This window comes from Ambystoma mexicanum, chromosome 3q, assembly GCF_040938575.1.
Source record: "Ambystoma mexicanum isolate Mex_15411 chromosome 3q, UKY_AmexF1_1, whole genome shotgun sequence".
Taxonomy (NCBI): domain Eukaryota; kingdom Metazoa; phylum Chordata; class Amphibia; order Caudata; family Ambystomatidae; genus Ambystoma; species Ambystoma mexicanum.
This window is the reverse complement of record NC_090926.1, coordinates 97,709,007-97,725,602: the sequence shown is the minus strand read 5'-3', so window position 1 is coordinate 97,725,602 and position 16,596 is coordinate 97,709,007. Positions and strand designations below refer to the sequence as shown.

At 45.8% G+C, this 16,596-nt stretch overlaps 1 protein-coding gene across 1 annotated transcript in view; it reads left to right on the top strand.

The window, feature by feature from the left end:
* Positions 1 to 2,152: 2,152 nt before the first annotated feature.
* NCKAP1L (NCK associated protein 1 like) overlaps positions 2,153 to 16,596 on the top strand; it is a 2,015,530-nt gene continuing 2,001,086 nt past the window's right edge. Inside the window, exon 1 of the mRNA XM_069653209.1 lies at positions 2,153 to 2,406. Within this exon, the coding sequence (XP_069509310.1) occupies positions 2,305 to 2,406 (102 nt within the window). The 5' untranslated portion in view covers positions 2,153 to 2,304. The remainder of the gene's footprint in view (positions 2,407 to 16,596) is intronic.

The following is a 16,596-nucleotide window of genomic DNA, read 5'->3' as shown; positions in this document are numbered from 1 at the left end:
GCCTCTGCCTCAATGATGATAAGACCAAACTACTTCTCATCGGCTCCCAAACCAGACTAAACAAACTGAACAATCAGTTTAAATCTTTCAATATTGACGGCATTAACATAGTGGTGCCTAAAGAAGTCAAAACACTTGGTTTCTACCTTGACTCATCCCTAACTCTGACCAGACAAGTGAATGCGACAGCGTCTGCCACAGCTTATTCCTGTAAATTAATAAATGGATGCAGACCTTTCCTGTCCAGAGCAAGCTGTATGACACTAGCTAGAGCGCTTATCCTATCGAAATTAGATTATTGTAATATACTCTATCTAGGAACTAACAAGCAAAACTTTAAAAAACTACAAATACTGCAAAATAATGCGCTCAGATCTACCCTAAACATACCAAGAATGGTGTCCAGTTAAAGGATCGATTACAAAAGGTTTGAATGCAAAAGGCGAGAGTCAATAGGATCGAAAACCAAAGGTTCACATTTTTTTTTAATTATATATTTTTTGGGGGTTTCCATGTAGGTAAAAAAAGGGTTTTTTACCACAAAAACAGGGGTTGGTGGGGGGGACCCCACCCAAAAAAATATATATATATAAAAAAAAAAATAATTCGAACCTTTTGTTTTCGGTCCTTTTGATTCGAACCTATTGTAATTCGAACCTTTTGATTCGAACCTTTGACCTATAAACACCAAGAGCTCACCATATATCAGTGGCTGTACGTAATTTCCCTAGGGCTGCCAGTCGAGGACAGAATTACGCTCAAAACCATAGCTATCACCCATAAATGCCTCTCTAACTCAGCACCAAAATGCCTGACTTGCACATTTACCAGACACCATTCAGACTGACGCACCAGATCCTCTCAACTACACTGTTTTAGGATCCCGAGATTCAAGCTACAGAAAGCGGGTGGCAGTAGCTCCCCTGTTCTAGCATCCAAACTTTGGAATTCCATGCCTGTAGCACTAAGAGCAGAACCATCATTCCCCTGCTTCAGAAAAAATGCAAAAAGCTGGCTCACCACCCGGGATTTGCCATAAATGCTTATCACGTACGTAACCATTTGTAATTTCTACATGCAATTTACCTGTATATTCTATGTAACCTGTATATACCTTGTAAATATGTATACACTGATGTCTCAAGTTTATATGCAACTATGCTGTAATCTCATGTAATGCACCCAGATACCCGAGGGTTAGGTGTGCTATATAAATAATGAACTAAACTAAACTAGTGGGGGGGGGGCGAGAGACAGGCTGATAGTTGGCAGGGAGCTTAGAGTCAGCAGAGGGCTTCTTCAGTATAGGTAGCATGGTGGCTATCTCGTAGCATGCTGGAAAATGTACAGAACAGAGGAAGAAGCCTGTAACTAGTGAAGGCTCTTTGATTAGTTTGTAGAGCAAAGGGGTTCATTGGAGCACACAAATGAATGGCTGTTTGGAGGATACAAGCCAGTTTAGTAGGTGAGGTTCAGGAGAAAAAGCAAACGTTAGAAGAAGTGTTGAATGGAGAGGGAAAGGGAGGTTTGAGGAGGAAGGGAGAGAAGGCTGGTGTCATGGAACATACAGATCTTAGAATAGAAGCAAAAGGGAAAGCTAACAAGGAAAGTGGATACAGTACACGATTGAGAAGGGACAGGCTTGGCTTGGTGGCTGGTGGCAAGTTGGCAGGAGTAAGGGCGAAGAGACGATGTAAGGTGAGCGAAGTAGCTAGACTTCTCAGTGCTCAACATTTTAGTGAGCTCAAGGAGGGACTCGAGAACGGAATTCACAAAAAGTGTTGTTAGAGAGGCATAGAGTAAAAATGTGGACTTTTGATGGTTAATGACATTAATTGGTATAGATGAACGGTGGGTTGAAAAACACCCAGGGTTGCACTTTACGTCTCTCTGAGAGGGCAGTGATAAAAGGTTTATCGAGATGATCCGTGCAGACAGCGTATCACATTAAGAAGAAAACTTGCAAAAACACCAAGAAAGAGGAAGTTTTGACTTCATGCTTCTTTTTCGTCTTGGGTGAGTGCGAGCAGAACGTTTCACAAAGGAAGCAGAAATGTGCAGATAGCCTTGTGGTCTATCGCCATCCGCCAGCACCAATGAGGAAGCACACGTGATGAGCTCAGCGCGCAGCAGGGAACCGATTCACCAATCCGCACAGCTGGCTCTGTGAGGACGCTTCCTCTTCTATTTTTGGGGGGACACGTCGTTATTTCTTCAGGTTGGAAGGTTTCGTGCTAGTGAGAGAGGCCTCCAATAAGTTTTAAAATCGAACTCCTGGCCCAGCAGTCTTGAAAGCAGTCCAGCATGTCGCTCACATCGACCTACCAGCATAAGTTAGCTGAGAAGATGACCATCCTGAATGACAGAGGGAAAGGCGTCTTGATTCGGATGTACAATATTAAGAAGGTAAGTGTGACTGCGGGGCGCTCTGCACCCTGGGCCTCTTTTGTGTGGTATTTTCAAATGTTCCCATAGGAAAAGGGTTGGGCCTGCTGAAAATGTGTAGAATGGGGCCACTTTGAACATTATTTCCAGGGCCTCTTTTGCTTCCCAGTCCACCCCTGCCTAGTCCCACCTTTAGAGGCCTTTCAGCATCAGCACTACCCTTGTGCAGTCATATGTCTGCTACGAAAGTGTGATGTAGCTGCAGTGCAGTTGAGACCCTTCTTGCATGAACTCTATCAGGAAACGCAGTTACTTGCCAAAGCAGGAACAGTGTGTCAGCGTGCAACTAAGATCGGATGGACGTTTCCATTTTGCAATAATGCTGTATAACAGCTATCTGCCACTCCTAACAAACTGATATCACCCACTCCTGGTGAAATGCGGAGTGGGGTCATGTGTAGCCAGTGGGAAAGGCCATGACGAGGAATAAGAGGCCAGAGAAGATGGCAAACGTTAGCCATCCTCAAAAGTAATGATATGGTGAGGCTGCATCGAAAGAGCCCACTAGGCTCTCGTGCCCACCGAGGTTAAGCGAGTGGTGGTCAGGTGACATGCCGTTTGGGGTGGTAGGTGCAGTAACACATTGACCCATGCATCTAAGTAGTCACACCAAATTTAGAACGCAATAGTCTGTGACTTTGCTGCAAATACTCTCCACTAGTGGATATCACATATTGTGGAGTGAGCGGCCAACAAAACACCTAATCACAAAAAGATGCCAGAGGGAGCTTAAGAAGAGGCCCCTGACTACTAACCAGAGGCACATGGGCCCTGGTGCATTTCTATGGGATATTCAGACATGGCCAGAGACTCAAGGACCCTGGTGCATTTCTATGGGATCCTCAGACATTCCCAGAGACACATGGACCCTGGTGCATTTCTATGGGATCCTCAGACATGCCCATAGACACATGGACCATGGTGCATTTCTATGGGATCCTCAGACATGTCCATATACACCTGGACCCTGGTGCATTTCTATGGGATCTTCAGACATGTCCATATACACCTGGACCCCGGTGCATTTCTGTGGGATCCTCAGACATGCCCAGAGACACATGGACCCTGGTCCATTTCTATGGGATCCTCAGACGTGCCCAGAGACACATGGACCATGGTGCATTTCTATGGGATCCACATACATGTCCATATACGCCTGGTCCCTGGTGCATTCTCTGGGATGCATTTCTATGGTATCCTCAGGCATGTAAGCTTGTAAAAAAGATGCTCTGGCTAGCGACATCTTGATTACAGTGCTAATGGCAGCATATTTACTGTTTCAGTTAGCGGATTTTATTTGCCAAGAATAAACTATTTGGTAAACTTTAGTTAGAAGATCCTGCAATTTATTTTTATTTATTTTATTTTATTACATTTGTTATACGCCCAGACCGGGGGGTATCACGGCGTAGTTACAGACAATGGGAGAATGCAATCTTAGAAAGAACACAGAGGTCCACAGGAATAGCAATCAATAATATACAATAATATACAAAGCAGTCAGGAATCAATAATATACAATAATATACAAAGCAGTCAGGTATAAACAGTTAATTGGAGGGGATTAGTGCTCTGGTTCAGTTAGAACTTATTGAAGAGCCAAGTCTTCAGGAAGCTTTTGAATTTAGGGAAGGTGGTTTCATTCATAATGTGGGTAGGTAGCGCATTCCAATGTCTGGGGGCCAGTGTTTTGAAGCTACTACCCCCTGCTTTCTCTCTTTTGTATCTGGGGGTTTCAAGGTATGCATTTTTGTTGGACCTGAGAAGTCTAGTCTGGGGCTTCCTTGTGACTGTGTTGTTGAGGTATTTGGGAGCGTTGTTAGCCCTGCATTTGTGGGTGATGCTCATGGTTTTAAATAGAATTCTGGCTTGGATGGGGAGCCAGTGGTGGTCTCTTCTGGTGTTAGAGATATGTTCAGATTTTTTGATGCCTAGAGCTGCTCTGAGGGCTTTGTTCTGCATGAGTTGAAGTTTGGCTATGTTGGCTTTGGAAGTGCCAAGGAATAGGATATTACAATAGTCTAGCTTAGACAGTATGAGTGCTCTGGCTAGAGTAACACAGTTGTTGGCTGAGAGGAATTTACGGCTGAGGGAAATGAGTTTGGAGGTGTAGGAAGTGTACGAGGCTAATGTGTTTACTTGTTTAGACATGGATAGTGTTCAATGTGGCAAAATTGGAAAATTCCCACTTTTCTCCAGGGCCCATGTGAAGGGGGGGGCTTGTATCACTTACTGTTTCACACTTATATCCAATGAGTTTTCTGTGATGTGTCTTAACTTCAGACAATAATGTCCTTTCTATGACTAAAAATGATTGATGAATCAACCGAGAAGTGTTTGTTGAATTGTGTAAATTGTTCACACTGATCTGGTAGGGTGGTTTTCCCTGACCCTGTTCACTTGTGTTTGATTACCCATAGGCTTTAGGGCGCAGACTAACTCCCAACAAAAGCACAAAAAGAGTGCTGACTCAGTCAAGAATATAGGAAAGAACGGTGCAATGATCAGAATCTATGAAAGAGATCTAAGCAAACAATAGAGTCTTTAGCCTCTTTTTGAACATATCCGTAGATTCTATGGTTCTCACATCCCTTGGCAGATCATTACGTAGCCTGGGAGCGATCTCATAGAAGGCTCCCTTTAGAGCCTTCTCAGTTCTGCATCTAGGTGTCAACAACACATTTAAAAAAAAAAAAGATGTTATTGATTTTATTCAACCAAACAAAAAATACAAACCAAACACGCAGGGCATATATCAACAATTCAATTGTCCATTGCTTAATTCCGGTCACTGCTTCCCCCCTCCAACCACCCTTTATGAGCTTCTTTATTCCACTCCCTCTGTATCTGCTGCACGTGGTGGGGTCTCATTTTCCGTGGATTCTGTCAGGTCTTGTATTGTTCCAAACAATTCCGCTATTAATGATTTCCATGTCAACAGGGTTCCCGCCTCCTCCTCTCCCCCTACATTGCTTGCCTCTTGCCATACCATGGTTTCTGCCTGCACCCATTTCTGCAACTCTTTCCACCACACCTCCACCCATGGCCTGTGACATGTCTTCCATCCCATGGCAATCCTTCTTTTTGCCAGCACATACGCTAGATTTTTTAATTTACCAACATGCTTAAGTTTCTGCGATCTGGGGAACCCCCCTAGCAAGCAGGCCCAGGCTGTGTCTATGATGATCTTGACCCCCTTTTCCGCTAGTTTCTGTGCCACTTCACCCCAGAAACGCTCAATTACTGGGCATGACCAAAACATGTGTACCATGTCTGCCTTTTCTTCGTCACATTTGGGGCATGCTTGTCGTCCAGCATTTTCAAACCTGATATCCTCTGAGGTGTCATATATGCCCTGTGTGTAATATACAGTTGTATCTGTTTCAGCCTCGCATTCCTTGACACCTTTTTGTGATACCCCAGGGCACGTTACCACATCCCATCCTCAATCCGGGCTCCTACTTCCGCTTCCCAATCCATTCTCAATTGTGTTAGATCCTTCCCAACTTTAGACATCACCATCTTGTACAGTCTGGAGATCTCATGCCCCCCCCTCCGATATATCATATATTGCATCTATGATAGCATCTGGTTCTTCTTCCAGTACTGTTTCGGGCCATGTTTTCCTGATTCTCTGCACCATTTTGTGATGTGTGATATACTGGCCCGTGTGTAACCCCTTTTCCTCCCCAGCACTTCAAAATCTGTAATAGTCCCCTCTCGCCAGATATCTCCTAACGTTACCAGCCCCACCAATTCCCAGTGGTTCCTGATTGTCATCCTCAGCTGCTTAACTTCCCCTACCAGTGCAACTAGTGGTATCTGCGGGGAGCATGGGAATGGGTTCTCCATCATCCGGCATGCCCGGCACCACATCTTCCACCCAAGCACCATCATCCTAGGGCGCTCTCTCATTTCTGTCTTGGGCAGCCAGATCATCTCTTTAAAATAAAATGGGGCACAATCATGTCCGAACAACCTGGATTCGGGGGTCGCTTCATCTGAGACCCATTTGGCAACATATTGCAGCTGGCTCGCTACATAATAAACTTCATAATTAGGCAATTTTATTCCCCCTTTTTCATAAAAGTTCTGAAGCTTCCATAGCGCCACTCTATTCCGGGTACCATGCCACAGAAAATCCCTACACATGCTGTTCAGTTTAGCAAAAAACTTCTTAGGTATCATGTATGGAATATTCCCAAAATAATGCAGGAGCCTAGGTAGGACCACCATCTTCAGCATTGCACTTCGTCCCATCATTGCCAAGGGCAACTTCACCCAGAATTTCATACACTTCTCGATTTTCGCAATGGCCACCTCGGTATTGTGCCTATGTTCCTCTTCAACCGTATGGTACACGTCTATCCCAAGGTACCAGAATGTACTAACCGCCCATGGTATTTGTAACACCGGTAACCATCTCACAGGGGTTCCCTTATAGTTGCCTAGTGGGAAAATACTAGACTTTTGAGGATTCACCGCTATCCCAGACAGCCCCGCATATCTCTCCATCACCTCCAGGATGTACTGGAGATTTTCCTCCGGGTGCCTCAGTTACAGCAACAAATCATCCGCATTTAAGGAGATCAATTGTCAATCCTCCCCACTTCGATACCTATAATATTGTATTGTTGTCTAAGGTATATTGCTAGAGACTCCAGGGCTAGTATATAAAGCATTGGGGACCATGGGCACCCTTGTCTGGTGCCTCTACTGAGTTGCCATCTCTCAGATATCACTGATCCTGTTCTAACTCTAGCCAGCGGTTCACTATATAGCATCTTCGCCCACCTTATGTATTCAGGTCCCATTCCGTATCCCGCCAGGGCCGCTGGCAGCCACGGCCACTTGACCGAATCAAACGCCTTTACCGCGTCCAAGGACACAATTGCCATTTCCCCCTCATTCTTACTTCCCCATTCAACAACCCGTTGGAGTCGTCTATGATTATGAGTTATATTTCTATTCGGGACATAGCCCGTCTGGTCGGGGTGTATGAGTTTGCCAATAACTCTTCGCAATCTATTTTCCAAGACAGCCGTCAGTATCTTGCTGTCTTGGTTCAACATTGACAAAGGTCTGTATGAGCCACAGCTATGCCCAGGCTTGTTGGGTTTGGGAAGCGGTATTATAATCGCCTCTCTAAGTGACTCCGGCAACCGTCCCACCTCGAACGCTTCATTTAGCATTTCTAACATTGGGGGGAGCACTTCCTCCCCATATACTTTATAAAATTCGCTTGGGAACCCGTCCGCCCCCGGAGTCTTACTAGTAGGCAGCTGCCTCACCACTTCTTCTAACTCCTCCAGAGTAATCGGTGCAGCCAGCTCCTCTCTTTCCTCAACACTTATCATAGGCAGTCCTATGTCTTCCAATGTTTCCGTTATCTCCCCATGGCTACTTCCCTCTTCATCCCCATATAGCAATTTATAATAATCCGCAAACTCCTGATTAACTCCCTCTTGGGTGTCCACTACACTACCATCTTCTCTCATTATCGTTCTGATCGTGGGCCTGGGAGTTTCACTCTTGTATAACCATGCCAAAAGCCGTCCTGTTTTATCTCCTCCCGCATGCTGTCTCTCTATATATTTTTTGTAGTTGAGGTTGCACGGTCTTTCCCATTGTTCCTCACATTTCTGCTGTAGCTTAAGTACCAACTCCATGTCTACACTTCCTCCCTTTAATGCCCTTTCTAGTTCATTTTCTGTTCTTTGTAGGTCAGCCAAAACCCCACCATGCAGGCCTTTTGATTTTGTTATGGCCACCCCTCTCATCACCACCTTGAAGGCTTCCAATAATGTACTGGCAGAGTCAACGCTACCCGTATTCGTCTCGAAATAGTTTGTAATCTCCTCCCTTATGTCCTCTCTAAAAACAGGGTCCTTGAGTGCCTCTGCTCGGAGGTGCCATGTCGGAATCTGTGCTTCCGAGAGGCAATATTGCCACACGAGGACCAGGGGCGAGAGGACCCTCGCTTTATATTCTACCTGAGTAATCTCTGTTATTACCTCCGGTGTAGCAAAGATATAGTCCAGCCTTGTATGTAGCTGCTGCAGGGTGGAGTAGTGTGAATATTGCCTTTCTCGGGGGTATTTCGTTCTCCACATCTGCCAGACCAAAGTCGTCTAGTAGTGTCTGCAGTGCTTAGCCGCTGGGGCGGGTCTATCCATTTTGCTATCTGATCTATCTACCCTGGGGTTCAATACACAGTTAAAATCCCCACCCCAGATCACTGCACTACCCATACACATACTAAGGTTGGTGCACAGAGTTCTGAAATACGCTGCCATGCTCTGGTTGGGGGCATATGTATTTACTATGCGTATCTCCTTATTCTCCACTAATCCCCTCAGTATGACCATCCTCCCATCCTTTTCCGCCACTTCTTGTATTAGTTGGAACGGGACATGTGGCGCAACCCAGATGAGTAATCCTCTAGCATAAGCAGAGTATGTCGAGCCCACCACAATCCCTTTCCATTTCTTCACAACCATCTCCATCTTTTCCTGTGTCAGATGTGTCTCCTGCAACAGTGCAATGTCTATCTTTTGCCTGTGCAGGTACAACATGACCTTATTCCTTTTTAGATAAATGTTAGGTCCCCTGACATTCCACGTGATTATTTTAAGATCCCCCATGGCCCCAACGGTGCAGTCCAGATCGCAATGATCAGCCGCGGAGAAGCTCCCGGCCGTGGTTTCCTCATCAGGGCTCGGTGTGACCGCTCTACTGTGAACCCCTGTGAGAGTTTGTCCGCTCCCACCTCTTGCAGGATCATGTTCTCCACGTAGTCCGTGGGGTCTTGGCCCTTTTCTCCTTCTGGCAGGCCGACCACCCGGATGTTGTTCCGTCTCGCCCATCCTTCTGCTTCCTCGACTCTGTTTTCAAGGTTGGCAACCTGTTGTTTGAGTACATGGAGCTCCTTCACATTGTTCGTGCTTACGTCAGTTACTGCGCTTACGTTACTGCGCTTTCCAGGCCACTAGTTCTTTCTGCCAGCGCTCTGACGTCCTGTCGCAGCAGGGTAACTTCAATTCCTACGGCATCTATTTTGTTCTCCAGGGCTGTTCGCAATTCTGCCATTGCCGTGCCCCACTTAGTACTTAGATCTGTTATAGCCATTAGGACTTGTTGGTTTTCTCCCTCGGGAGCGTCATCTCCAGATGCTTCTCCTGTTTTTTGCATTGGGGTCGGAGGGGTCTGCAAGGCGGCCCGCAAGACCGAGCTGAGAGTGGGCTGTGTCCTCCCACTTCTCTCCTCCGGGTAGTATTTCAATAGCGTATTTCCGGGGCCCGTGCTCACACTCCACTCTTTCCCTTTGCTAGCAACGTGTCAACTTGGACTCCATGTACATTCTGCAGATCCCAACCTCTGTTAAAGCTTACATTGATGCATCAGTTCGTAAATGACAGGCCATCTTCTCACCTCGTGTGCTTGTTCCACCCTGTGTTTCGCATGGCCTTACTCCACAGTCACAGTGTCATTGTACAGCCCAGCAACTTTGCATTTCCCAAATGACCCACAGTGGAAGGGGTTAGTTCCCAGGTGCTTGATACGGCAGGGCAAGCTTACACTGCGCCCGATTCATTGTTGCTTCCGTACTAGGTGGCACTGACTTCGGCTGCATCTCGATTCAGTCAGCGCACCCCTTCGCGCTCACAGTGCGTTGCCGTCATGCAGGGGAACTCAATCTAGCATCCTGCTTCATTGTTTTCAGCATCGGGTCACCGTTTTGTGTGTTCCGTGTATTGATGAACCACTTCTGTTATCAGCATTCAGGGCTTTGCTGCCTACAATCCCATGCAGCTCTCTATCAGTGTCTTCCTCCTCTCTCTCACCGCTGCCCACTCCTCCTGCCGCAGGTCTTAGCGATCTTCAAGCTTAGCTGCCTTTGTGAGCAGCTGAGAGCCGCGCTTGTATACAGCGTTTATATGTTGCTATTGTAACCATTTACGGGCGCTCCATATGTCCAAGCATTCGATTTGGGATCTTGCACCGCTCGCTTCAGCTTCGGGGCACGGTTTCGTGTATTCTGTGCAAATACGAACCACTGCCGTCATCCGCGCTCAGGGCTGTGCTGCCCACAGGCACATGCACCTCTCTATCGGTGTCTTCCTCCTCTCTCTCTCCACTGCTTGCTCTTCATGTTGCACATCTCCGCATTCTCCAAGCCCGACTGCCTTTGTAAGCGGCTGGGAGCTGCGCCTGCATACCGCGTTCATCTGCTGCTATTGTAGCCTTTCACGAGCGATACCTTTTGTTGCCTTTGTGTATGGCTGAGAGCCGCGCTACCACGCAGAGCTTTTTGTTGTTATTGTAGCAATCTCCGGCTGCTACATTCAGTCGGGCACGGGAGCGCCGACTTGTTATTACAGTACCAAGCAGGAGTGCAATACGTTGCCGCTGGCAGCCGTCTTCCTCACGCTCCGTGTAATTCAGGAGGATTCGTTACACATCCAGGCTGCAACAACACTCCCTTTGTTGTCCGCCATCTTGGCAACAATTTATCGACACGGCCGCTCCTTACAAAGTCTCTTTATCTTCCAATCTGCAGCCACGAATGACTTGCTTTTCAGGATTCTTGCAGTGCATGTGTTCCAACGCCTGTTCCTTCAGTTTCCAGGCGCGCATCATTTTTTTTTAAACAACTTTATTTAAGTTTTTTGGAGCAATATAAACTTAAAGACATCGGAGAACAATCAAAACAGATATGTATTACTTCATACGTGTCAGTTCTTCCTTACCCACTTATGGATCTTCAGTACTAGTCGGTGCCATTGCTCATGAGTAAAGAAACAAAAAAACAATTTCCCAACCCCCCTCAAACCTCCCACCTCCTTTAAACCTAAAAGGTGAAAAAGTGTGCTATTCTGTCCTGAGTTTCATTCAAGAGGATCATATCATCTTGGTCTTTCAGTTCATCAGATAACAGTTATTGCGCCGAGTAGTCTGGGCTTAAAGTACATCTGCTCCTTGTCATTCATAAATTCGTGTAGTGGTAGCCAAGTGTTCAAGTATTTTGAATAAGAGCCGTAGGCTATTGCTGTCACTTTTTCCATGGCCATTACCTTCCACAACCGTACCCACCACATAGCCACTATTGGCCCTTCTTTTTTCTTCCACAACTGTGCGATAGTGATTCTAGCAGCACTCAGCATGTGTGTGATTAGGGCGGCCGTCGGTCCTGAGCTAGCATAACATCCCTCCACTGTTTCCCCCAGGAGCACCACCAACGGGTCGAAGGGGAGCTCCACGCCTGTTATATCTTTAATGTGACTCAAGATCTCTTTCCAGTAGGTTTTTGTTAGTGGACAGGACCACCACATATGAACAAGGTTTCCAGGTTGTCCACAGTTCCTCCAGCACGTCGCTGGGTACTCTGAGTTGATGGCATGCATGCGCGCAGGGGTCATGTACCACCGGAGACAAAGCTTGTATGCTGCTTCCTTAATCAAGTTACATTTGGAGCTTTTCACAGACCTGTGCCAAATGCGGCCCCATGTGTCTCCATCAATTGATCTCCCCAGGTCGGCCTCCCATTTCTGCATATAGCTAAGATTTCCCTCCAGCTCCCATTCCCCCACCAGGCGGTATAGTCTAGTTATTCCCTTGTCAGGTTGGCCTACTGGTATCGTTAGTTCCGCCCCAGTGGGGTTTCTGTTTGCCCCTTCTCTCACCTTCGTGTTTGAGACCCAATGTCTGAGTTGAGCATAATGGTAGCGTTCCCGCTCTGGTATATTAAATTTTGTTTTATATTCCTAAAATGACAAAGGAGTCCCATCCACGTAAAGGTCTCTTAGGGTCATACTATTTTCTCTACGCCCCCAATTAGCCCAAAGGTTAGCCTGCATTCCAGGGGAAAATTTCGGGTTATAAGCTATTGGTCTGAGAGGTCCCCCCCCCCTTGATTTTCTTGTTTCTCAAAACCTTATCCCAATACCACAAGGTAGCTCTAGTAGATTCTAATAGTTGGCCCCGTTTCTCCCTATGCCATGCAGCTAAGAAACCAAGATTCCCAAGTGGTATTGTGGTCACCGAACTCTCAAGAGTGACCCACTGATTTGGAGATTCCCTCGCCGTCCATTGCAGCATAGGAGCTACCTGAGCTGCCCATAGATAATTACGGAAATCTGGGACTCCCAAACCCCCCAGTACCTGTGGTCTAAATAATACTTTCTTGCGGACTCTCGGTTTTTTCCCTTTCCAAATAAAATTCATCACTTCCTTCTGCAATGTTTGGATTGCTGGGTTTGGGATTCTTATTGGTAGGGCACCTACTACGTATAGAAATTTAGGAAGCATGGTCATCTTGACTGCTGTAATGCGTGCCAGCCAAGACAACTCCTGCAATTGCCACTGCTTTAATTCCCCTACCAGTGATTTCAGGTGGCCCGGGATATTAGCTCTGTATAACCTGTCATATTTGGGGGTTAAGTGTATCCCTAAGTACTTTACTGCCTTGTGTTCCCACGTAAGAGGGTATTGCCTTTCCTAGACTGGAATTTGCTCCGGTTCCTCTGTAATGTTGAGAGCTTTGGATTTGGGATAATTAATGTGGAATCCCGAGACCCTAGCGAAATCCCCCAATAATTGCATCGCTGCTGGTAGAGAATGTGCAGTATTTTGGAGAAATAGGAGAATATCATCTGCGTAGAGCACTATTTTCTGTGGGCCTGCAGTACCACCTTCAACCCCCTTGAATCCCGGATGATTACGAACCTTGTATGTGAACGGTTCCATAGCCATGGCAAAAATCAGGGGTGACAACGCGCACCCCTGTCTTGTGCCTCTCCGAATGGGAATAATACCAGTGAGTTTACCATTAACCATTAATCTAGTAGATGGACTTGTGAAATTGGCCAATACCATCCGTGTAAATATTGGACCACATCTGAATTTTTCAAGAGTTAAGTGTAAGAAGCCCCAGTGCAAACTATCGAACGCCCTGGAGGCATCCAAGGCTACTATCGAGAATTTCTGGCACATTCTTCGTCTCCAATTTATCGTATTAATAGCTCTGTGGATATTATCATACGTGTGCCGCCCCTGCACAAATCCCGCTTGATCGGGGTGAATTAATTCGGGGAGTATCAATGCTAATCTCCGGGCCAATACCATAGAGTAAAGTTTTGCGTCACCATTTAGTAAAGAGATCGGCCGGTAACTTGCACAATCTAGTCGGTGCCTATCTGGTTTTAACAATAATATTGTGGTTGCCAGGCCCATATCCCTAGATTTGCATCCTTTATCTCTAATGAAATTAAAGAGACAGGTTAGGGGCCTTATGAGGGTGGTTCTAAAAGTTTTATAGTATGCATTACTTAGCCCATCCGGACCTGGGGTTTTGTGTCCTTTCAATGCTCCTATAGCTTCCCCCACCCCTGCTTCTGTTATAGGGCTCTCCAATCGTTGCCTATCTAGTGTGCATCATTTTTAAAGCATAATTTCTGTGATGAATGTCGGATCAACAGGAGCTCAGCACGAAAGCACGTCCTAGTCCATGGCTAGTTAGCCACGCCCCCCGAGTCAACAACACATCCACATTATTTGATCTCAGCAATCTACCATGTTTTTTTTTGGTGAGTAGGGTTTACAGATATGCCAGCATCTTACGCTGCCTGCACTTTTGGGTTATAACTAGGACTCGAAACTGAATTCTGGATTCCAACGGAAGCCAATGAAGTGAGCGTCTCGCTGTAGTTACATGGTCTCTGCGAGAGAGTCCTAATACCAACCTTACTGCTCCATTTTGGATCACTTGCAGTTTCTTATGGATAGACTTATTTATTCCAATCAAGAGACTCAAGCAATAATCAGTCTTGGCTCCTATGATTGCCCTTGCTATCGTCTCTGCATTGGCCTATCTAAGTTGGGCCAGGAGTCTATTATAATAGGCACATGATGAGACAATAGTAGAGACATGAGGCTTCATGGTAAGATGTTGGTCTAGCACGACTCCCAACGTCTTTACTTTCTTAAGAGGACATATTTTTACATCTCCTACATGGAAGCATTCGTATGCTGTACCCAATTTTCGTAACATATTTGGCGAACCAACAACTAAAATCTCAGTCTTCCCTCCCTCTGTTCAAGGCTAGTTTGTTCTGACCCATCCATGACTCAATAAACTGGTAGGTTTTATTAGTCAATACTTCATCCAGGTCATGGTTGCCAGAGAGAGGGATGATACACTGTGTATCATCTGCGTTGTTCATAAAAATAACCCCCTCATGTGCTAACATAACAAAGAACGGAACAGTGAAGAGGTTATATAAGCAAGGCGAGGTGCAAGAGCCCTGATGCACCCCAAAGCTGACATTAATGGGTGTCGCCTCTGCTTCCAGACCGAATACACAACTCTCTCAGTTGCTAAGAAAAGACAGCATCCAGTGAGTCACCTCAGGGGAGAAGTTAGCAACCTCACCCAACCTGGTGGCTAAGATGTGAAGCTCTACAAGGTTGAATGCTGCTGATAAATCTAACAGCATAAGAAGGGCGGCCTCCCCATTGTCCATACGATGAAATAGTTAAGATTTAAGTTCTAGGTGTGCTGACTCTGTGCCAAATCTGGTCCTAAAACCTGACTGAACGTCATTAAGAATGGGATATTCCTTCACATGCTTCGATATCTGTCGATAGGCCACCTGATCTAAGATTTTCAGGAGGAACGGTGTGTTTGTGATAGGCCTAAAGTTATTAAGAATATCAGTGGAAAGACCTGTTTTTTTTAAATATTGATGTGACCCAAGCCTTTTTTAAGATTTGTGGGACGACTACCATCTCCAAGGAAGTACTGATAAATGTACAGATAGATGCCAATAGAGTAGGAGAAAAGGTTTTGATAATCATGGTCGCTGACATATCATTCTTGCATTTAGTGGCCTTTAATTGATTTGGAATCAGTTCCAATTCATCAACTGAGATGGTATTAAAGTTAAAGATGGGAATAGAAGGGCATCTCTCAAGGACCCAATCTAAGTTCTGATTGCCGGCACCAGATAAAGTAGATTGTTTCAGTCAATATCTGCCCGAACCCTGCTCAGTTTCTCATGCATAGCCTGCTGGATTCCTGAACACCAGGTCTTATCCTTGACCAATCGCTCGGAGTCCACCATATTCATTGTTTCATGTTCTCTTAAGATTTTAAATGTCTCCCTAGTATCAGACTGGGCATTCCTGATCCTTTTGTTAAAAACCTTTTTTTTGCTTCCAAAATGGCTGCTTTATAAAATCTGGCTGCCGTCTTATATGCAGATAATGTGGACCCAGTTAGTTTGGCTTTCCAAATGTAGAAGAGTTTCAGAGTAGTACTCTTAAGGGATTGTAACTGGGGAAAACCAAAGATTATATTTGGTATTCTGTTTATATGATTTCCTCTTTAACGGTGCAAGCGTATCCGCCACCATTTCGATACTTCGTCGCGTCATGGTGTTCCCTAGATGCCCTGCATGGGCTGTGCACAGAATGAATTTCATCATCCCCGTAGGTGGTATCACTTGGTGGTTTTTCATAATCAGTCCATCCGCCCCTGAAACTTCCTCTGCCACTTTCCAGTACGGCCTCATTCCTTCTGGCACTGACCTGTCCTCTGGCCATCCATTTCTGATCCATTCTCTGATCCGCACCATGATGGGGTCGTTCCCATCTTCTTCCTTCCAATGTCTTTCACTCAGCTCCAGGTAGTCTGGGACCTTGAGGTCTAGGATGGACGTTACTATGCATTCCTCCTGCAGCAAGGTGGTAGCTTTGTTTTTGTCTTTGGGTAATCTTGACATGCAGTCGGCTTGCACATTTTTCCATCCTGCTATGTGGTGTATCTCGAAGGTGTATTCTTGCATCTTGGCTGCTATGCGTGCCAATCTGGGTGTCAACACTTTTGTATCTCCTGGACTGAGCATGTGAATGAGGGGCTTGTGATTAGTGGCTAATTTAAATTTTGTGTCCCATACGTACGTTCTGAAATGTTCGACTGCCCATGCACACACCAACATTTCTTTCTCCACTGTGCAGTAATTTTGTTCAGCCGTGGATAGGGCTTTAGAGGCAAATACAACTACGTGTTCAGCATCTCCTTTCCTTTGGGTGAGGACAGCTCCTAATCCACACGCACTGGCATCAGTGGTGATGACTATACACCAATCTGGA